The 21,540-nt window shown below is 46.9% G+C and overlaps 2 protein-coding genes across 2 annotated transcripts in view; both read right to left on the bottom strand.

Annotated features, from left to right (window-relative positions):
• Positions 1-14: 14 nt before the first annotated feature.
• On the bottom strand, positions 15-12,745 carry CHMP4A (charged multivesicular body protein 4A). Its single transcript, XM_070954291.1, has 6 exons — positions 12,675-12,745; positions 10,048-10,197; positions 5,426-5,603; positions 4,719-4,833; positions 3,454-3,577; positions 15-847 (listed from the first exon to the last, which is right to left on the bottom strand). Exons 1-6 carry the CDS (start codon positions 12,703-12,705, stop codon positions 774-776), a joined length of 672 nt encoding a protein of 223 aa, XP_070810392.1. The 5' UTR covers positions 12,706-12,745; the 3' UTR covers positions 15-773.
• Positions 12,746-14,825: 2,080 nt separating this feature from the next.
• The window catches only part of MDP1 (magnesium dependent phosphatase 1), an 8,708-nt gene continuing 1,993 nt past the window's right edge, over positions 14,826-21,540 (bottom strand). Inside the window, exons 3-6 of the mRNA XM_070954797.1 lie at positions 21,153-21,263; positions 17,982-18,089; positions 17,270-17,355; positions 14,826-15,258 (exon numbers count right to left, since the gene is read on the bottom strand). Coding sequence (XP_070810898.1) covers positions 15,152-15,258; positions 17,270-17,355; positions 17,982-18,089; positions 21,153-21,263 — 412 coding nt within the window. The 3' untranslated portion in view covers positions 14,826-15,151. The remainder of the gene's footprint in view (positions 15,259-17,269; positions 17,356-17,981; positions 18,090-21,152; positions 21,264-21,540) is intronic.

Raw genomic sequence — 21,540 nt, 5'->3', positions numbered from 1 at the left:
ACCCGCCCCCCCAAAAAAAATCCTTTGCAACACGCGGGAGGAGAATCCTAGACGGTATCCTTTACACAACCGGAGTTTGTGTGTTTTGTGTGTTTGGCAACAGACGAAGCTGACACCCCCCTCCCCATTCCCCCCCCCTTCTGTCCCAAAAGGGGGAGAGCGAGAGAGCGAGCAACAGTTACGGGAACGGACGCCCCAAAATTGGACAAATAGCCAGACAACGAAGGACAATAACAGAGGGTCAAAATTCTCGAGAATTTTTCTTTTTTTTTTCCCCCAAGCTTCATTTTCCGACCGGGTTTTGCCACTCCTCCTGAGCCCCCCCTCAACGCGGGCCAAAATCCTGTTTTGTTTTGTTTTTTTGAAAACTGAAAAAAAAAAAAAGAAAGTTAATCTCTAGATGATATCAAGATTCAGTCTTTATCTGGAGGGGGGGCGGGGCGGGAGGTCTTTTCAGCCCCGATACCCTCTCTCACCCCCCCGAACAGGCTCCCGTTCTATATTGTAGATATATAGATATATATATATATTTATATAAATCTGTCTATAAAACTCTTTACATTCGGCACGTAAGGTCATTTTAGGCAGGGTGTGTATGTGGGTGTGACTTCCGGCCCTCCCCTCTTTTTCGACCTCCCCCCCCGCCCCTCCCCGTAACTTTCCTGGCCATGGAAACCGGAGGGGAGAAAATTGGATCTTCTCCATCTCTCACTGCCTATTTCTCCGTAGAAAACCAAGGGAGGCGAGGAAGGGAGGGAATTTCCCACAATGCATCACGACACCCAGGCGGCAAGCTGTTTCATTTCCTCGTCTTCCTCATCCAGGGAGGCCGATGGCACTTTGGAAGCTGCGGGGAAGAAAAAAAAAAGGCAGGATTTGAATCCGGGACCTTGCGGAAAGGGGCCCCACCGTCCGTGTTCAATTTCTGCTGGGCGGGACTGGCATCCCATTATCCACAGCTGGCACCCGGCAGCTGTAGTCCCTAGGCCATGGGTCGGCAACCTTAAACATTCAAAGGGCCATTTGGACCCGTTTCCCACAGAAAAGAAAACACCGGGAGCCACAAAACCTGGGTGGGCGTGGCCAACTCGATGTCATTCACTTCCACCAGTCACATGACCCCCCCTAGCCACGCCTACACAACTGGTCATTAGGGCAGAGAACCAGTTGTTAAAAAACATCGGGAACCACAAAATCCTTTTGACATATTTCTCTCTCCCCTCTCTCTCTCCCTCCCTCTCTCTGTATCTCTCTGTATCTCTCTATGTCTCTCTCTCTCTCCCCCTCTCTATATCTCTGTCTCTCTTTCTCCCCCTCTCACTGTATCTCTCTATATCTCTCTCCCTCCCTCTCTGTCTCTCCCTCTCCCTCTCCCTCTATCTCTCTATATATCTCCCTCTCTCCCTCTCTCTGTATCTATGTCTCTCTCTCTCCCCCTCACTGTATCTCTCTATATATCTCCCCCTCTCTCTCTCTCTGTATCTCCCTATGTCTCTCTCTCTCCCCCTCTCACTGTATCTCTCTATGTCTCTCTCTCTCTCTACCTCTCTCTGTATCTCTCTCTGTATCTCTCTGTCTCTCTCTCTCTCCCCCTCTCTGTATCTGTCTCTCTTTCTCCCCCTCTCACTGTATCTCTCTATATCTCTCTCCCTCCCTCTCTCTGTATCTATGTCTCTCCCTCTCCCTCTCACTGTATCTCTCTATATATCTCCCTCTCTCCCTCTCACTGTATCTCTCTATGTCTCTCTCTCTCCCCCTCTCACTGTATCTCTCTATATATCTCCCTCTCTCTCTCTCTCTGTATCTCTCTATGTCTCTCTCTCTCCCCCTCTCACTGTATCTCTCTATATATCTCCCTCTCTCCCTCTCTCTGTATCTCTGTCTCTCTCTCTCCCCCTCACTGTATCTCTCTATATATCTCCCTCTCTCTCTCTCTCTCTGTATCTATGTCTCTCTCTCTCCCCCTCTCACTATATCTCTCTATATCTCTCTCTCCCTCTCTCTATGTATCTGTCTCTCTCCCTCTCTCTCTGTATCTATGTCTCTTTCTCCCTCTCACTGTATCTCTCTATATCTCTCCCTCCCTCCCTCTCTCTCTGTATCTCTCTATGTCTCTTTCTCTCCCCCTCTCACTGTATCTCTCTATCTCTCTCTCTCTCTGTATCTATGTCTCTTTCTTAATTATTTCTTTCTAAATTAAAAAAAAATAAAATTTCTCCCCCTCTCACTGTATCTCTCTATATCTCTCCCTCCCTCTCTCTCTGTATCTCTCTGTCTCTTTCTCTCCCACTCTCACTGTATCTCTCTATCTCTCTCTCCCTCTCCCTATCTCTCTATGTCTCTCTCTCTCCCACTCTCTCTGTATCTCTCTGTCTCTGTCCTGGCTGCTTCTCCATCCCCCGCCGTCGCCCTTACCTTCTCAGGCCAGGCGAGGAGTGACTGGGAGGGGAGAACCAGCCAGTGGTGGGATAACCTGACAGGGAGCCACAGCAGAGGGCCCAAAGAGCCGCATGCAGCTCTGGAGCCGCAGGTTGCTGACCCCTGCCCTAGGCTTACAGCGGTTCATTTCGTGACCGGAGTGACAACGGGCGCTGAAGAAAACGGGACTTGCGACTGATTTTTCACTCTTAACGACCTTTGCAGCCAACCCTACGGTCACGTGATCGAAATTCAGATGCTTGGCCACCGACTCGTATTTATGACGGTCGCAGAGTTCCGGGGTCACGGGATTATCCCTTCTGCGATTTTTCTGGCAAGCGAAGTTAACGGGGGAGGCCGGATTCACTTAACAACGTTGTTACTAACTTAAGGACGGCAGGGATTCACTTAACCAACGGTGGCAAAGAAGGTCATAAAACGGGGCAAAGCTCACTTGAGAAGTGTTCTCCCTTAACAACGTAAATGTTGGGCTCAGTTGTGGTCGTATGTCGAGGACGACCTGTACGTCCGCCACAACTAGAAGGGGTAAGACTGAAGGAGGGGGGGTGTCTTTCGTGACATGATACAGGTGGTCTTGACTTAGAACCATTCGTTTAGTGACCGAAGTTACAAATCACTGACCAGTCCTCATACTTATGACCGGTCCTCATACTTATGACTGTTGCAGCTTCCCTGTGGTGAAATTATTAAAATTTAGCCGCTTGACAACTGGCATGTATTTTTACACCGGCTGCAGCATCCCGGGGTCACATGACCGCCATTTGCAACCTTCCCAGCTGGCTTCAGACCAGAAATTCAACAGGGAAGCTGGGATTCACTTAACAAATGTCTGATTCACTTAACAAATGTCTGATTCACGTAACAAATGCTGTGTTTCACTTAACAAAAGGGTCGTAAAACTAGGTGCGAGTGCATTAATCCCCGCCTTGCTGAGTGACAGGAATGTTAGTGGTCTTGCGGACGTAAATCGAAGACTACCTGCATTAAGCTTCGGGGGCCTGGATGTTGTCGTACCTGGCACACTGGGGAGGCGAGAAGAGGGGATATTGGGCAGCTCCGGACTGGCCTCCCCAACATTCAGAAGCTCTTTGTCCAGATCTTCCTGTTCCATCTCTTCCAGTTCAGCCAGCAACTCGTCCTGAGAAGGCAGAAGGGCGAGATTCGCATCCAAAGCCCCATGCAGGGAAGGACAGGAGGAGGAGCAGGCAGAGGAGGGGAGGAGGAGGAAGAAGAGGAGAGAAGAAAAAGGAAGAGAAGGAGGTGGAGAGAAGGAAAAGGAAGAGGAGGAGGAAGAGGAGGAGGAGGAGGAAAAGGAAGAAAAGGAGTAAGAGAGAAGGAAAAGGAAAAGGAAGAGAAGGAGGAGGAGGAAGAGGAGGAGAGAAGGAAAAGGAAGAGAAGGATGTGGAGAGAAGGAAAAGGAAGAGAAGGAAGAGGAGAGAAGAAAAAGAAAGAGGAAGAGGAAGAGAGAAGGAAAAGGAAGAGGAAAGGAGGAAGAGGAAGAGGGAAGAAAAAGGAAGAGAAGGAAGAAAAGGAGGAAGAGGAAGAGAGAAAGTAGAGAAGGAGGAGGAGAGAAGGAAAAGGAAGAGAAGGAGGAGGAGAGAAGGAAAACGAATAGGAGGAGGAGGAAGAGGAAGAGAGAAGGAAAAGGAAGAGAAGGAAAAGGAAGAGAAGGAAAAGGAAAGAAGAAAAAGGAAGAGAAGGAGGAGGAAGAGGAAGAGAAGGAGTAAGAGGAAGAGAAAATGAAAAGGAAGAGAAGGAGGAAGAGAGAATGAAAAAGAAAAGGAGGAAGAGGAAGAGGAGGAAAAGGAAGAGAAGGAGGTGGAGAGAAGGAAAAGGAAGAGGAGGAAAAGGAAAAGAAGAAGGAATAGGAAGAAGGAGAAGGAAGAGGAGGAAGAGAAGAAAAAGGAAGAAAAGGAAGAGGAGGAAAAGGGAGAGGAGGAGGAAGAGGAAGAGAGAAGGAAAAGGAAGAGAAGGAGGAAGAGGAAGAGAGAATGAAAAGGAAGAGAAGGAGGAGGATGAAAAGGAGGAAAAGGAAGAGAAGGAAGAGAAGGAAAAGGAAAAGGAAGAAAATGAAGAGGAGGAAAAGGAAGGAGGAGGAAGAAAAGGAAGAGGAGGAAAAGGAAGAGAAGAAGGAAGAGGAAGAGAGAAGGAAAAGGGAGAGAAGGAGGAGGAGGAAGAGGAGGAGGAGCAGGAGGACTGTGGGGTGAGGAATTCTGGGAGTTGAAGTCCACTCGTCCCTCCAAAGGCCACCCCCACGGATCTCTCAGCCCTCCACTTACCTCATCCACGTCGTCCCCGAAGCCGACCGGCTTAGATATGGCATCCGAGATCTGTTGGGCGATGTCCTGCTGTTCGGTGATTTCGGCCATTAAGTCGTCCACTTTGTCGATGTCCCTGGAGGGTGGGGGGTGGAAGAGAAAGAGAAAGCCGTGGAGATCCTTGTCGGTCTCTTGAGCTTGGCAGCTTTTTTCTTGCAGGCCGTTTCGTGACCCAGCTAGGTAACATCATCAGTGTAAGAAGGCAGTGGGGTTCGTGAAGTGGAGGGAGGAAGAGAGAAGGGAGGGGAGGGGAGAAAGAGCTGGTGGAGGGGAGCGAAGGAGGAAGAGGAGGAGGAGGAGGAAAAGGGCTGTGGGGTCCTTGATGCTCTCGGAGCTTGGTGCTTTTCTTACAGACGTTTCATGACCCAGCTTGGTAACATCATCAGTGTAGGAAGGGAGGGGGGGTTTGTGAAATGGAGGGAGGAGGAGGAGGAGGAGGAGAGGAGGAGGAGCAGGCGAAGAAGGGAGACGAAAAGGAAGAGGAGAGAGAGGAGGACTGCGGGGTGGGGAATTCTGGGAGTTGAAGTCCACCCGTCTTAAAAGCGGCCCAGACTGGAAAAAAAAAACCCACTGCTCTAAGCTAAAGGCAAAACACGGACCGGATTTTTTTTAACGCAAGGAGAACCGGCCTGCTTATTCTATATCCGCCTGGAAAACGCGCTACTCACATATGCTGGTGCGCCTCTTTCATGGCCCGAGCCGCGTCCGACATGGTCTTGAGCACTTCGGTGTTGGTGGTGGCGTTTTCGAGGGCCTCGCGTTGGAATTCGATGGTCGAGAGGGTCCCGTCGATTTGGGTCAGCTGCTGCTCGTAGCGTTTCTTCCTCTTGAGGGCTTGCAGAGCAGCTGCAACGAATGGAAGTCGCAAATGTAGTGCCCCCCCCCCGGCCATGTTTCTAGTCCTCATGCAGGAGAGAAGCATGGGGATGTTTACTGACGCACCCACACGCCAAATATGAGATAGGAAATTTGTGAATTTGGGTTGGTTGTCCAAGGCGGCTTGCAAACAGCCATACTGTTCCAAGTTACGACCGTTCCAAGTTACGACGGCGCTGAAAAAAGGGACCGACACCCCTAGGCCTTTACATTACAACTTCCACTGGCAACCTTCCCACCTGGCTTCCGACATGCAAAGTCAAAGGGGGAGAAGCCAGATTCATATAACGACCGTTGGGTTTGCTTAACGACTGCGGCATGGCCAAAAAGACAACGGCGGTAAAATTGGGGCCGCCTCACTTAATAACCGTCTGTCTTAGCAACATAAACTCTGCTCCCCGATTGTGGTTGTTGAGTTAAGGACTCATTGTGTTGGATTTATTAATATAGATCAGGATGTCTCCAACCTTGGCAACTTTTAAGACTTGTGGACTTCAACTCCCAGAGTTCCTCAGCCAGCTCTGATGAACTCTGGGAGTTGAAGTCCACAAGTCTTAAAAGTTGCCAAGGTTGAAGACCCCTGATATAGATCAAACATGTCAAACTCATCCGGACCGACACGCAGGAGGTGGCGAGCGCACGAAGGCCGGTGATGCCCGATAGCAGCTGCAGCTCGCTGGCCCCTTGGACGCCAATTGACTGGCAGCGACAGCCAGGTGGAGGTGAGCTGAAGGCGTGTCTTTTACCCCCAGGCATGCCGGGAGTCTGCAGGGGTGGGGTCTGGGGTGGGAGAGCAGCCGTTGAGCCCGGTGCAAAAGTTCCCTGCCAGCTGCACTTGCAACTGGCTTGCCACTCCTGAGCTCGGCGTCCTTCCTCCTCTTCCTCCCGCTCTTTCTGCTAATTCTTCTTCCTCCTCCTCTTCCTCTTCCGAGGTCCTGCTTCCTCTTCCTCCTGCTACCTCTTCTTTCTCCTCTTCTTCCTCACTTTCCTCCTCTCTTCTCCCCATCCCAGCACCCAAACGCGTAGCTCTGAAGTTTGGTTTATGTGATTAGTGATTCTCTCTGTCTGTCTGTCTCTTTCTCGTCTCCCTCTCTCTGTATCTCTCTGTCTGTCTGTCTCTCTCGCACTCTCTCTCTGTGTCTCTCTCTGTATCTCTCATCTCTCTCTCTCTCTTGTCTTTGTCTCTGTCTCTCTCTCTCATCTCTCTCTGTGTCTCTGTCTGTCTGTCTGTCTGTCTTTCTCTGTCTCTCTCATCTCTCTGTCTGTCTTTGTCTCTGTCTCTGTGTCTCTCTCATCTCTCTCTGTCTCTCTCTTTCTCTCTGTCTCTTTCTCTGTCTTTGTCTGTATCTCTCTCTGTATCTCTCTCTGTCTTTCTGTATCTCTCTCTCCTCTCTCTTTCTTTGTCTTTGTCTGTCTGTCTGTCTCTCTGTCTGTCTGTCTGTCTCTCTCTCGTCTCTCTGTGTCTTTCTTTGTCTTTGCCTATCTCTCTGTCTCTGTCTGTATTTCTCTGTCTCTCTCGTTCTGTCTCTCTTTCTATCTTTGCCTGTCTCTCTGTATCTCTCTCTCTGTCTGTCTATATCTCTCTGTCTGTCTTTGTCTGTCTGTCTCTCTCTCTGTCTGTCTGTATCTCTCTGTCTTTGTCTGTCTGTCTCTCTCTCTGTCTGTGTCTGTATCTCTCTCTCATCTCTCTCTCTGTGTCTCTCTTTCTCTCTCTCTCTCTCTCTCTCTCTCTCTCTCTCTCTCTCTCTCTCTCTCTCTCTGTGTTTGTGTGTTTAAAACGCTTCCACTGCTTGAAAACCACTGTGGCAAGAAAGGTTGTAAAATGGAACAAAATTCATTTAACAAATGCCTCACTTAGCAACAGAAATTTGAGGCTGAATTGTGGTTGTGAGGCCTACCTGTAGTCTTTTTCTGGGGATTTTACCATTTAAGCTCACTTTAAAACGTGTGGAACTCCCAGAATTCCTTAGTCAGCCTAGCATACCCTGCTGGGGAATTCTGGGAGTTGAAGTCCAGACATCTTAAAGTAGCTGAAGTTGAGAAACAGCTACACTCTAGGAATTTAAGATTGTTTTCTATCCCAGTTACTTATCAGCCTGAGTTTGTTTTAAGTAAATCCAGACAAGGTCAGTCAGCCTGTATAAAGATATGCTAAAACAAAGAGATCTGGGAGTTTAGGATTTAAACTGATATGGGTGTTTTTTTTTAAAAAAAAAACTTTTTGTACTTTTTCTTTAAATCTGGCCCAGCAAAGGAGGCATAAATAATATCAGGGCTCATCCGTTTTATGACAAGGGCTTTTTACGCCTCTGATGAAGCTGTTGAACTCAGGGAAGTTTTTTGGTGAATCAAAATCAAGATTTCTGACTTTGGGAGGCCCTGAGATTAAATGACCTTCGGTAAAAGTGAATATTTGTAGTTTGGGGTTGAGCTGTGTGGTCTTTGGTGCTCTCTGAGCTTGATTGTTTCCTTGTGGACGTTTCGTGACCGAACTAGGTAACGTTATCAGTGCTAGAAGGGAGGGGTGAGGGAGGGGTGTGCGTAGAGGAGAGGAGGAGGAGGACGACGACGATGACTGTGGGGTCTTTGGTGCTCTCTGAGACCGGAAGTTGGCGTCGCGGCGAGATGCGCGGGGTTTCTAGGGCTCCTGAAACTCCGCCGAGAAACTCCGCTCCTGGACGGTTCCGAACCGGACCACACAGTCTCGTTTAGACTTGTGGTAGTGGAGGGCACTTCCTGAGGCTCCCAAGGACATCGCTAAGTCCCTGGTTGAGCCAGGAAAGCCCTTTTTCCAGAAGCGGAGCAGCAGCCATTAGGCTGCGGAGGCTGTGGCAACTTCAGGAAGGAAGATCGGAACGACAGTGATCAGAGCGGTGAGAAACTTTTACTTTTTTTTTTTTTCTACTAAGATGGGCAGTAAATGCAGAGGAGCGGCGAACCTATTTTGGACTGATTTTATTTTTTCCCAAGTATATATTTTAAAAGACTTGAAATTGCTTAATTGTTCTATTTCCGTTTTGGATAACTGGACTGGATTGAAAGCAAAAACAGCATTGGGACATTTTTGAAAATTTGTGGAATCTGTGGATTTTGGTTTGTAATATTTGCCGAGTTGGTGCATCTGGATTGGTACCACTTCTTTTATTTTTGGTTGCTTCCTTGTGGACGTTTCATGACCGAACTCGGTAACATTATCAGTGCACTGATGATGTTAGGCACCGATGACGTTACCTAGTTTATTTATTTATTTATTTATTATTGAATTTATATACCGCCCTTCTCCCTGAGGACTCAGGGCGGTGTACAGCCAGAATTAAAAAACATGCAGTACAAATATTAAAAAACACTTAAAAGATATATAAATTTGGCCCAATTAAAACTCACAACCAATTAAAACATTTAAAACATTTAAAAATTTCTTCTTAAGCCAGCCCGGCTTGCTTGAAAAAATAGGTTTTAAGGGCACGATGGAAGGCACTGAGTTGGGTCATGAAATGTTTACAAGGAAATCACCATGGACCGAGCTCCCCTCTAAATCAGCTCTTCTCTGCAATGAGGGTAAAAAAAACGAACGCATGACTCAAAGCACACCTACGGATGTGCATTCACACGTGTCCATTTCCAAAAAAACCCAACAACAACTGATAATACAGCTAGCCCTTGATTTAGTTCGTTTAGCGACCGTTCAAAGTTACGACGGCACTGGAAAAAAAGTGACTTAGGACCACTGTTCACACTTACGACCGTGTAGTACGTCGCCAGGATGGAAGGGGTGGAAGGGTTATTATTTTATTATTATTATTACTTTATTATTTTTTATTTCTTTTAGAGGGCGTTTGTTATCTTTTTGTAAGCTGCCTTGAGTCGCCCCTTGCGAATGTGGCCGCAATATCCATTTTTCTAAATTTTATTTTATTTATTTATTTATTTTATCAGATTTCTATACCGCCCTTCTCCTTTCGGACTCAGGGCGGTGAACAGCCAAAGTAAAACATTTGTACACAAAAGTTAAAATAGATTTAAAATAATTAAATAAGTTTGGCCCATAAATAACCATCAATAAAATTAATGATGGTACCATTACAGCACTAACCCCATGTGATTTACATTTGGACGTTGGACAATTGACTCACACTTATGACGGTTGCAGAATCCCGGAGTCACACGATCTCCTTTTTTTGCGTCCTGGAGAAACCGGATTCACTTAACAACCGGGTTACTAATTTAACAACCGCAGGGAATTCCGTTAACAACGGTGGCAAGAAAACGGGGCCAAACTCGCTCGACAAAATTTCTCCCTTAACAACATACAATTTGGGACGCGACTGTGGGTCGTAAGTTGAGGACTACCTATTTGGGGAGAAGGCCTTTCCTATTTATTTTATATTTTTCCCGGCTCCTCTAACCCTCCTACCTCTTTTGTTCTTCGTGCCATGTTTCTTAGCCGACTGCAGCTCCTGCTGGATCTTCTCCTCCAGGAATTCCTGCTTCTTGACCAAGATGGTTTCCGTCTCGTGCAGCTTCTGGATGGCCTCCTGCGGGGTGGGGGCCTTAGCCTTCTTGCCTGGAGAACAGGAGAAGGGAGGAAGGGCGGGTGTCACATCAAAGAAATTTGACCAGCGGAGAACCATCTCTACTAACTGTCTGGTTTGGTTCTGCAACCCAACAAGACAGACCCAGATTTCAGAGGATCATTAGAACTGCAGAAAAAACAATGGCTACCAACCTGCCTTCCATTGAGGACCTGTATGCTGCACCACAAATAAAGCTATATAGCACCACAAATAAAGGGTACAGTCACCATGTGCTTTACTGCTTAACTGCTCAAGTGTAACAGGAAACTCTACTTAGTACAAAAGAACATAGAGAACAAAAAAAAAATATTGCTACCAACCTGCCTTCCATTGAGGACCTGTATCCTGTACGAGTCAAAAAGAGGGCTGGGAAAATATCTACAGACCCCTCACATCCTGGACATAAACTGTTTCAACTCCAACCCTCAAAACGACGCTATAGGGCACTGCACACCAGAACAACTAGCCAGGCACAAGGACAGTTTTTTTCCCCCGAACGCCATCACTCTGCTAAACAAATAATTCCCTCAACACTGACAAACTATTCACTAAGTCTGCACTACTATTAATCTTCTCATCGTTCCTATCACCCATCTCCTCCCATTTATGACTGTATGACTGTAACTTGTTGCTGTATTCTTACGATTTATATTGATATTGTTTCCGGATTGCTTATTTGTACCCTATGACTATCATTAAGTGTTGTACCTTATGATACTTAACAAATGTCTCTTTTCTTTTTATGTACACTGAGAGCATATGCACCAAAGACAAATTCCTTGTGTGCCCAATCACACTTGGCCAATAAAGAATTCTTTCTTCTTTCTTTCTTTCTTTCTTTCTTTCTTTCTTTCTTTCTTTCTTTCTTTCTTTCTTTCTTTCTTTCTTTCTTTCTTTCTTTTCTTTTTCTTTCTTTCTCCCTCCCTCCCTCCCTTATCTATCTATCTATCTATCTATCTATCTATCTATCATCTATCTATCTATCTATCTATCTATCTATCTATCTATCTATCTATCTCAAGATGATGACTGCGAAGCTGCTTGGTTCAAATATGGTAATCCTGTCGTCATCCCTGTTGACTTGGGGGTCCCATCGTCCTCATTGAGTTGGGGCCCCCATCATCCCCATTGAATTTGGGGGGCCCTGTCATCTCCATAGAATTTGAGCGGCCCTGTCATCCCCATTGAATTGGAGGTCCCATCATCCCCATTGAGTTGGGGGTCCCATCATCCCCATCAAGTGGGGATTCCCATCAACCTCCACTGAATGGGGATCCCATCATCCCCATTGAGTTGTGGGTCCCATCAACCCCATTGAGTTGGGGGTCCCATCATCCCCATCGAGTGGGGATTCCCATCAACCTCCACTGAATGGGGATCCCATCATCCCCATTGAGTTGGGGGTCCCATCATCCCCATCGAGTGGGGATTCCCATCATCCCCATTGAGTTGTGGGTCCCATCAACCCCATTGAGTTGTGGGTCCCATCAACCCCATTGAGTTGTGGGTCCCATCAACCTCATTGAGTTGTGGGTCCCATCATCCCCATTGAGTTGTGGGTCCCATCAACCCCATTGAGTTGTGGGTCCCATCAACCCCATTGAGTTGTGGGTCCCATCATCCCCATTGAGTTGGGGGTCCCGTCAACCTCATTGAGTTGGGGGTTCCATTGACCCCATTGGGTTGGGGGGTCCCACCATTCCCATTGAGTTGGGACCCCCATCATCCCCATTGAGTTGGGGTTCCCATCATCCCCATTGGGTTGGGGTTCCCATCATCCCCATTGAGTTGGGGTTCCCATCATCCCCATTGAGTTGGGGGTCCCATCATCCCCACTGAGTTGGGCATCCCGTTATTCCCATCAGATTGGGGATCCCATCATCCTCAATGGGTTGGGCCTTCTATGGTTCTGTTGCAAGCCCCAACCCAATGCATTAGTGGAATACACCATTTTTTTTGGGGGGGGACGGGGGGGCGTTGCATGCATCGTTAACCTTAAGCTTCCCATAAAATTAATTCACTCCAGCTTTTTTTTTTTAAAAAAAAACAACGGTATATAAAAACAAGAAAAAAGCAGAATTTGTAAAAAGGGGGCTCTCAACATCTCCCATGCAAATCTTCCCCATCCATCCATCTTCACACACCCCTCCCAAAATAATGAGCAGGTCCTTTCCTATAAATGGGGAGGGGGCAATGCACCCTGGGGAGCAGCAGCAATTAAAACCACCCAGCCACACTTCTTGTAAATAAGGCCCCATTTTTAGGGGGGGGGGGGGAAATAGTAAACTCCCCTATTTTTCTCTCTTTTTCATCTATTCATCCTTTCTTTCCTCCCCCTCCCTTTCTCTTTCTTTCTCCCCTCCCCCCCTCGCGCCACTTGGTTGCTCCCAAATCTCTGGATCCCCTATGGGCTTCGGGCGATACCAACTCTCTGCCGGGGGGGGGAAAACTGGAATAGGACTCTCACCTTTCCCAAACAGCTTCCCCAAACCACTCATCTCGCCTGGTGGGAAATTCACTGGGTTTCCTCTTCCGGCTTCACCCACCTACCAACCTCGCCCCGCCCCCGTCACGTGCCACGAGGGTGGAAACAAACTAAAGGGAGGCAAGGGTTTGCATTTATGCGCTCGTAAACGACCGGCTCCCGAGCGAAGCAAGAGTGGAAAAAGAGAGGGCTACTACGCAAAGAGAAGAAAGCAGATGTAATGGAAAACGGCATCAATTGGCATTGAAATGGCCACCTGGAAATATTTAAGTAAAGGAATGAATACATTAAAAGCCAATTAATTGGTTGGAGAGTCTTGAAATACTTCCATTGGGTCCTAAAATATCCCGCTAGTACTAACGAATGAGAACCGGAAATAAGGGGTAAAATGACTCAGCTTTTTCCTCTAGAGACATGAGATGAAAGCATTGTGGGAGGGGAGAGAAGAGGATTTGGGAGAGCCGATAAATCATGTGCCTTGTGACGTCATTGTCCCACCCTTCTGTCTCTTAAAGGAACAGTAACCCCCAAAAAATCTTTTCCAGGCCTTTAGAGGGGCTGCACCCTTTAGTCCACTCAAATTCATTTGTCTGAAGTGGGTTTGGGGGGGTTGGACTAGATGACCTCCAAGGTCCCTTTCCAGCCATTTTGTTAGCCATTTCTTTCCCAGATCCTGCACAGGTTGTCCTCGACTTACAACCACTCGTTTAGTGACCATTTTGAGGTCCTAACGGCAGCAGGGGGGGAAAAAAAGTGATTTATTTATGGCTGTTTTTCACACAACCGTCGCAGCACCCCCGCGGTCACGTGAATTCAGGAAATTCAGACGCTTTTGACAACCGACTCGTATTTATGACGGTCGCAGTGTCCGGGAGGGTCATTGCGGATCCCCTTCGGCGACCTTTCCGATAAGCAAAGTCAAGGGGGGAAAGCCGGATTCACTTAACAACCAGGCTAGTCACTGAACAAAGGCCGTGATTCACTTAACGACGGTGGCAAGAACGGTCGTCAAACGGGACAAAAGTCACTGAAAGTTCTCGTTTAGCAACAGACATTTTGGGGCTCGATTTTGGTCGTAAAGTTTGGCTTTTTCGGCTGGAAGGCCTTTGCAAAACTTATGGATCGATTTTAGCCAGAATATCAATTAGAATAGAGCTGGGAAGGAACCTTGGAGGTTTTCTAGACTTGTGCTCAAACAGGAGAGCCTGGACCATTTCAGACAAGTGGCAGTCCAGGCTTTTCTTAAAAAACCTCCAGTGATGAAGCACTTACAACTTCTGGTGGCAAGCTGTTCCACTGGTTAATTATCTTCACGGTTAGGAAATTTCTCCTTAGTTCTAACTTGCTTCTCTCCTTGATCAGTTTCTATCCATTGCTTCTTGTCCTGCCCTCAGGTGCTCTGGAGAATAAATTGATCCCCCTCTTCTTTGGGGCAGCCCCTCAAATATTGGAATACTGCTATCATGTCCCCCCCCCCCCGAATTCTTTTCTTTAGACTAGCCAAACCCAAATCCTGCAACCATTCTTCATATGTTTTAATCTCCAGGCCTTTAATCACCTTAGTTGCTCTTCTCTGCACTTTTTCCAAAGTCTCAACATCTGTTTTTTTGTAATGTGGGGACCAGAAATGGATGCTGGATTCCAGGTGTGGCCTTACTAAGGCTTTGTAAAGCAGTAGTAATCCTTCACGGGATTTTGATTCTATGCCTTGCCAAGTGTCCCAATTTGGACCACCTGATTTGGGGATGTGGGAACAGTTCATCGGTGTAAAAAGCGATCAAAAGTCACATTTTTCAGTGTCGTCGTAACTTGGAACGGTCACTGAACGAGTAATTATAAATCGAGGTCTATCGCTGGCTGGGGAATTCTGGGAATCTTCAAGCTACCAAAGTTGAGTGAGAAACAAATGTTTTAGGCTAAACCAAGAGCATTAGTAGAAACGGTAAAGATAAAAAATAAAATAAAAATCTTTTCAGAACCCTTTAGCTGTTTTTATTATCTTCCGGAGGTCAGCAACGTGATCCCGGGTGACTTTTCCGCCAATCAAAATCATCCTTTAAACCTGATTAACTGTCCGCAGTCCCTGCGCTAATGGATAAACGGAAAGATCGATTTATATTTTTTTTCCCAGTTTTTATTGGGATGAAAGAAAGTCACAAACACGACTTCGCTTCGCTGGTTTAATGGCGAGGGTTCTGCCAACGTGGCCCCTTTAAGACTTGTGGACTTCAAGTCCCAGAATTCCATGCTGGCTGGGGAATTCTGGGAGTTGAAGTCCGCAAGTCTTAAAGGGACCACAACGTTGGCAGAACCTCGGTCTATTGTAACCGCGGGACGGAAAAATTCTTTTAAGGATTAAACTGGAGCTCTTTCCGCCTCACACATAAATAATGTCCATAATCCCCGACCGATGCTTTCCATGAGAGAAACAGAAGACGGAGATCCAGGGAGTTTGAGGTTTAAACTTTGTCGGCAGGATGAGAGCTGGAACTGCGTGCGAAACTCTCTAAGCCGTCTTTGAGGAGAGAAAGGGTCATGCCTCTTGGAACAGAGACACACACAACTCCTGAAAGAAAACAACAGGAAAAAATTAACACTGTCCGTCAATTTAGTTATTCTTTTAACCTCCTCAGGCATTGAGGCCACTTGCGAGAGCTCGACTGGCGATTTTCCTCTGGCTTCCCCAGTGTACTTGGTTTGTTGGAAACCGGCTGGCAAATGGCGATTGATTGTGTGGGACACGGCGAACATCATGTATGACGTTCGCCGAGTGTTTTCGATCACCATTTATGTGGCTGCGAGGCAGTGGTGGGTTGCTCCCGGTTCAGAGCAAGAACCGATAGTAAAAATTTGTAGTAGTTCTGAGAACCAGTAATAACATTGGCTGGCCACGCCCCCGAACCGGTCCCCGGCCCGGTCGCCGCTCGCTTACCCCGCCCACCTCATCAGAGGCTTTTTTTTTAAAGCATTTTTTCTACAACCTCTACGGCCGAAAAAATGCTTTTAAAAGTTAAAAAAAAAAAAAAGCCTCTGATGATCCTGCGGCTCAGCTGGGAACGTCAGAGGCTTTTCAAAGCATTTTTTCTACAACCTCTTCGGCCGAAAAAATGCTTTTAAAACTAAAAAAAAAAAAGCCTCTGATGATCCTGCGGCTCAGCTGGGAACGTCAGAGGCTTTTCAAAGCATTTTTTCTACAACCTCTTCGGCCGAAAAAATGCTTTTAAAAGTAAAAAAAAAAAAAAAGCCTCTGATGATCCTGCGGCTCAGCTGGGAACGTCGGAGGCTTTTCAAAGCATTTTTTCTACAACCTCTTCAGCGGAAGAGGTGATAAAAAAAATGCTTTGGAAAAGCCTCTGACGATCCCAGCTGAGTTGCCTGATCGGCAGAGGCTTTTCAAAGCATTTTTTTCTGCAACTTCTTAAGGTTGTAGAAAAAAGGCTTTTAAAAGTTAAAAAAAAAAATGTTGGCGACGCCCACCCAGTCACATTACCCTCCCCCACCAAGCCACGCCCACAAAATAAGCCACACCCACAGAACCGGTAGTAAACAATTTTAGAACCCACCCCTGCCGCGAGGGCGTTGAGACAGTTGTAAGTATGAGGAACCGGTCGTTAAGTTAGCTTATTTCAAGACCGTTATATCTTTGAAGAGTTGATAAAGGAAGGGACGTAGGGGTGAGGACTTGTCTTAGTTGGAGATTTTAGATTCCAAAAACGATGGTTCCACTACATCAGCTCAGACACTACCCTTCCCTTTGGGTATCACAATATTTATATTTATTTATTGGATTTTGATCCCACTTTTATTATTCTATAAGTAACTCAAGGTGGCAAATATGCCTGATATTGCTTCCTCCTATTATCCCTACAACAACAACCCTGTGAGGAGGGACTGGCCCAAAGTCACCTAGCTGGCTTTCATGCCTAAGGCGGGACTAGAATTCACCATGTCCTGGTGATTGGCTGAAAGTCACCTGGCTGGTTTTCATGCTTAAGGCGGGACTAGAACTCCCATTCTCCTGGTGATTGGGCCACCAGCTGGCTTTCATGCCTAAGGCGGGACTAGAATTCACTGTGGACTGGTGATCGGTCCAAAATCACACAGTTGCCTTTCATGCTTAAGGTGGAACTAGAATTCACCGTCTCCTAGTGATTGGCCAAAAGTCACCCGGCTGGCTCTCACGCTTAAGGCGGGACTAGAACTCTCAGTCTCCTGGTGATTGGCCCAAAATCACCTAGTTGCCTTTCATGCATAAGACGGGACTAGAACTCACAGTCTCCTGGTGATTGGCCCAAAGTCACCCAGTTGACTTTCATGCTTAAGGTGGGACTAGAACTCACGGTCTCCTGGTGATTGGCCCAAAGTCACCCAGCCACCTAGAACTCAGCCACCTAGAACTAGAACTCACCAGCCTAATTTAGCCAATTACAGGGATTAGTGTGTTGTGTGAACAGGGACAGTCGACTCTAAATTTTAATTACCCTCTTTCACACCCAGATCTAGAATAATTAAGCTCAGGGGTTCCTCCAAGAATGGAAGGTTCTAGAATCCCGTCATGCACCCTCTTTTAAGGATACCTAGCGTGCCGACGTCACGAATATTCCTGCTTTCGTCATCAAAGAAGAGCATCTGATGAAACGGGATGCCACTCTGTTGATTCAACCTGGAGAGGAGACAAGGAGAACATAGAACGGAGAATCATAGGTGTGGAAGGGACTTCCGAGGTCTTCCGAGGTCCTCCCCGCTCAAGGCAGGAGACCTTACACAAACCTGGTTAAACAGTTGCCTAGTCCATAAAAGGCCCTCAACCACTATCCCAGTTAAGATTTCCAGTTCTTTGGAGAGGTGTTTCACCAGCTTGGCAACTTTAAGATGGGTGGACTTCAACTCCCAGAATTCCCCAGCCAGCAACGTTTACAAACGGTTGTAAGGGCGAGGACTATTTCATAGGGCAGGCCCTGCTGGAGACACGGCACACTTCCTTGATCCTTCAAGATGATCCCCAAGGGATTTTGAGCCTTGACTACCTCCTCGGGATCTGGTGGAAGGCCAGACATTCACAGAGACCGATGGTGTCACAAATAAGGTAGCCATGCCATGCCAGGATAACCAACATTTTGCCTTGTCCCCACAATGAGAATGTACCTGCCGAACAAAACTCTGTACTGGTAACAAGAAGGGCATCCGGCCATTAAAAAACACTCTGCTAGCTCCATTCAGTTGCCCAGACTCCACCCCGCAAGAGATTATGGGATTGTTAAACAAAGACCCCCAAAGATTTTTTTTTACCTTTGAAAATGGGTGATTTTACTCCCAGGGTATATTTCGGTGTAGCGAAAATAGCGATTTAAGCCAAAAAGATCTAAAAGTTGTCTGGCTCCTTGGATCTCGCCTGTCCTGAGAAGGAAAAGATGAGACAGTTGAGATCCCGCAATAGGGACCAATTTCTACCCCGAATAGGGTATGTTCGTACAACATGCTTAATGTCAGGGCTGGCTTGCTGTCAGGGTTCCGATGTTGTAGAGATCACTCCCCTCCGGCCGCTGTGGGTAACCCTGAGAGACAACCTTGAGAGAGATAAGTCTGGAATGTGCATCTGTCTTGTGCATCTGCTGTGCTTTTTCGTTGGTTTCCTATCCCCCTTCCTTATGGCAACTCGAGAGCAGGCCAGGGATGCTTTGCGAGTTGACATTTACCTCGGTTCGCTAAAGGGAGCTCGTTTTTTTTACTTTTACTTACTTTACTTTTAATTGATTTATATACCGCCCTATTCCCGAAGGACTCAGGGCGGTGAACAGCCAACAATAAAATACATACATACAAAATATAAAAAGCAGAAATAAAATCGAATGAAATAGTTTGGCCCAGACAGATTAAAACCCCAATCAATTAAAAACAAATTTAAACTTCGAATATTAAAAATACTAAAAAATATTCAAAATTGTTTAAAAAGAGGGAGAAAGTTAGGCCAGGCCCGCCTGGGGAAATAAAAAGGTCTTTAGAGCGCGGCGGAAGTTGCGCAGATCCGGGATCCTCCGTATCTCCGGGGGGAGCTCGTTCCAGACAGTACGAAATCCCAGATTTTTGAATCCTCACCAGGCACAGGGCCGTGCCCTCAGCACTTACACTTAGGCAAGAAAAACCAAAAGTACACATACAAACTGAGTGAAACCAGGCTTAATAGCGGTCACTGTGAGAGGGATCTTGGAGTCTTAGTGGACAACCAGTTAAATATGAGCCAGCCGTGTGCAGCGGCAGCCAAAAAAGCCAATGCAATCCTAAACTGCATTAACAGAGGGATACAATCAAGATCAAGGGAGGTACTAACACCACTCTACAAAGCCTTAGTAAGACCACACCTAGAGTACTGCATCCAGTTTTGGTCACCACACTATAAAAAAAGATGTGGAGACTTTAGAAAGAGTGCAGAGAAGAGTAAGAAAGAGGATTAGGTGACTGGAGGATAAAACATAGGATGAACGGTTGCAGGAACTGGGCATGGCTGGTCTAGTGAAGAGAAGGACCAGGGGAGACAGGATAGCCATCTTCTAATATTTGAGGGGCTGCCCCAGAGAGGAGGGGAGGGGGTCAAGCTATTTTCCAAGGCACCCGAAGGCCAGAGAAGGAATAATGGATGGAAACTGATCCAGGAGAGATTCAACCTGGAAATAAGGAGGCATTTTCTGACAGTGAGAACCATCAACCGATGAAACAGAAGTTGCCTTCGGAAGTTGTGGGAGCTTCATCCCTGGAGGACTGGACAGATCTGTAACAGAAATGGTGTAGGGTCTCCTGCTTGCGTGGGTGGGAGGTTGGACTAGATGACCTTCAAAGGTCCCTAGTCCAACTCTGTTAAGCTGTAAAGTCTGTAAAGCAAACAAACTAAGGTCGCCGGAAGCTGTTCTCCTAAAACGAGCTGAGGTCGTCCTAAGCCAGGATGGCGTATTGTCCGAATGCGAGGGCTATCAAATGATGGTGTCAGGCAGTCCGCAACCTCGGCCATTTTAAGACCTAAGGACTTCAACTCCCAGAATTCCCCAGCCACCTGCTTTTTGTAGCTACTGGCCAGCACTTTAGTTTACAGACCACCAAGTATTTAAATACATTTTTAAATTAATATCAATCATCCCTCTCCTTTTAATGACGCCATAATTCCTTCTGGGGTGGAGTCTGGGCAACTGAATGGAGTTGAGTATTTACTGGCCGGATGCCTTTCTTGTTGCCAATGCGGAGTTATATTCAGCAGATATATTCTCATCGTGGCCAGAGAGAGAAATATCTGCCTCTACCTGGGATCGAACTCACAGCCTCCTGTTTTTGAGGCGAGAGCTCCACTTCTAGGCCACAGCGCCATCCATTTTTAATTAATATCAGTGTAATAAGTAAAGAAATACTTTTCACTCAGAGCGTGTCCTACGGTCTTCCCGGCCTGTTAAAGTCGTAACATCTGTTCCCATTTCCAGATTTTTAGCATTCCAATTGTTTCGTCTGCAATTTTACGTCTTTCTTTGGCAGGCTGCAAAACGTCTCCACTGGCCCTCTGCACATGCTCTATGATACCTTGCCCTGCCTGCATTTATCTAGCGAAGGTCTGTAATTTCGGGGATTTAAAATACGGGTAGCCCTCAACTAAAGGCCGTGAACGGGACCGGAATTTCCATTGCTAAGGACATGGATTGTTAAGTGAATTGCCACCTGATTGGTTTTTTTGGGGTGGGGGGGCAAGGTTGCTAAGCAAATCACTGCCGTTAAATGAATCATGAAGTCGTTAAATGAATCCGGCTTTTTCCCCCCATTGACGTTTGTCAGAAGTCAGCCAGGAGAGTCACAAACGGGGATGTTAAAATGGCGCCCGAATTTTGATCGCATGACTGTACGGACGTTGCCACGGTTTTAAGTGCGAGGACCAGTTGTTAAGTGGGTTTTTTCAGTGCGGTTGTAACTTCAAATGGTCGTTAAACAAGTAGTCGTAAGTGGAGGACTCCCTGTGAGCCAGAACAATACCCAAAGGCTGGGATTCCAGCTTCGACGTACGACCACAACTAAGCCCAACATTTCGGGTGAGACATTTGTTAAGTGAGTTTTGCCCCATTTTACGACCTTTCTTGCCCCTTTTGTTAAGTGAATCACTTCCGTGGATACGTTAGTGGCACGGTTGTTAAGTGAATCCGGCTTCCGCGTCGCAAAAGGGGATCGTGTGTCATTCCCCAGGACGCTGCCACTGTCATTAGTATGAACCACAGTGGCCAAGCTCTGAATTTTGATCGTGTGATGCCATAAATGTCATAAGTGTGGTAAAACGGTTCCTAAGGCACCTATTTCACTGCCGTTGTAATTTCAAATGGTCACTAAACGAACCGTCGTAAGTCGGGGACTACCTGTATTCAGTTAATTCACCGCAATGGGTGTGTGTAGAGGCGTGTGGCCTATACAAACGGGAAAAGCCAGGCCCCGATTTACCGAGAGGCAGCTGCCATGGCGATCCCTTCGCTGTCCAACCGGTGCAGCACTTCTGGGACTTCTGGGTAGAGTTGAACAGGCCGCTGATTCCGGTCTCGCACGGAGCCATCGCTGGGAAGAATTCAGAGACAAAATGGATTTAGCTTGTTTTCTACCCAAGACCAAAATACTACAGGTAGTCTTTGACTTATGACCATAATTGGGAGAGTCATTTCCATCCCAGAATTCCCTAGCCAGTATGGGTGGACTTCAACTCCCAGAATTCCCTAGCCAGCACAAATGGACTTCAACTCCCAGCATTCTCTAGCCAGCGTGGGTTAACTTTCCCTCCCTGAGTTCCTGAACCAGCATAAATGGACTTCAACTCCCAGAATTCCACAGCCAGTAT

The sequence above is a fragment of the Pituophis catenifer genome, unplaced genomic scaffold (genome assembly GCF_029215685.1).
Source record: "Pituophis catenifer annectens isolate HBS135680 unplaced genomic scaffold, rPitCat1.0.hap2 SCAF_15, whole genome shotgun sequence".
NCBI classification, from domain to species: Eukaryota; Metazoa; Chordata; class Lepidosauria; order Squamata; family Colubridae; genus Pituophis; species Pituophis catenifer.
The sequence above is the reverse complement of the archived record's forward strand: the minus strand, read 5'-3'. Positions and strand labels throughout refer to the sequence as shown.

What these genes read in the sequence shown, in the direction of transcription:
- CHMP4A (XM_070954291.1), bottom strand. Translation starts at nt 12,705, where the DNA reads ATGAGTGGTTTGGGGAAGCTGTTTGGGAAAG. An exon ending in AAAGAGGCGCACCAGCATAT is followed by an intron (nt 4,834 to 5,425) that starts GTGAGTAGCGCG and finishes CCCACCCTCCAG; the next exon opens with GGACATCGACAAAGTGGACG. An exon ending in TCGGGGACGACGTGGATGAG is followed by an intron (nt 3,578 to 4,718) that starts GTAAGTGGAGGG and finishes CTGCCTTCTCAG; the next exon opens with GACGAGTTGCTGGCTGAACT.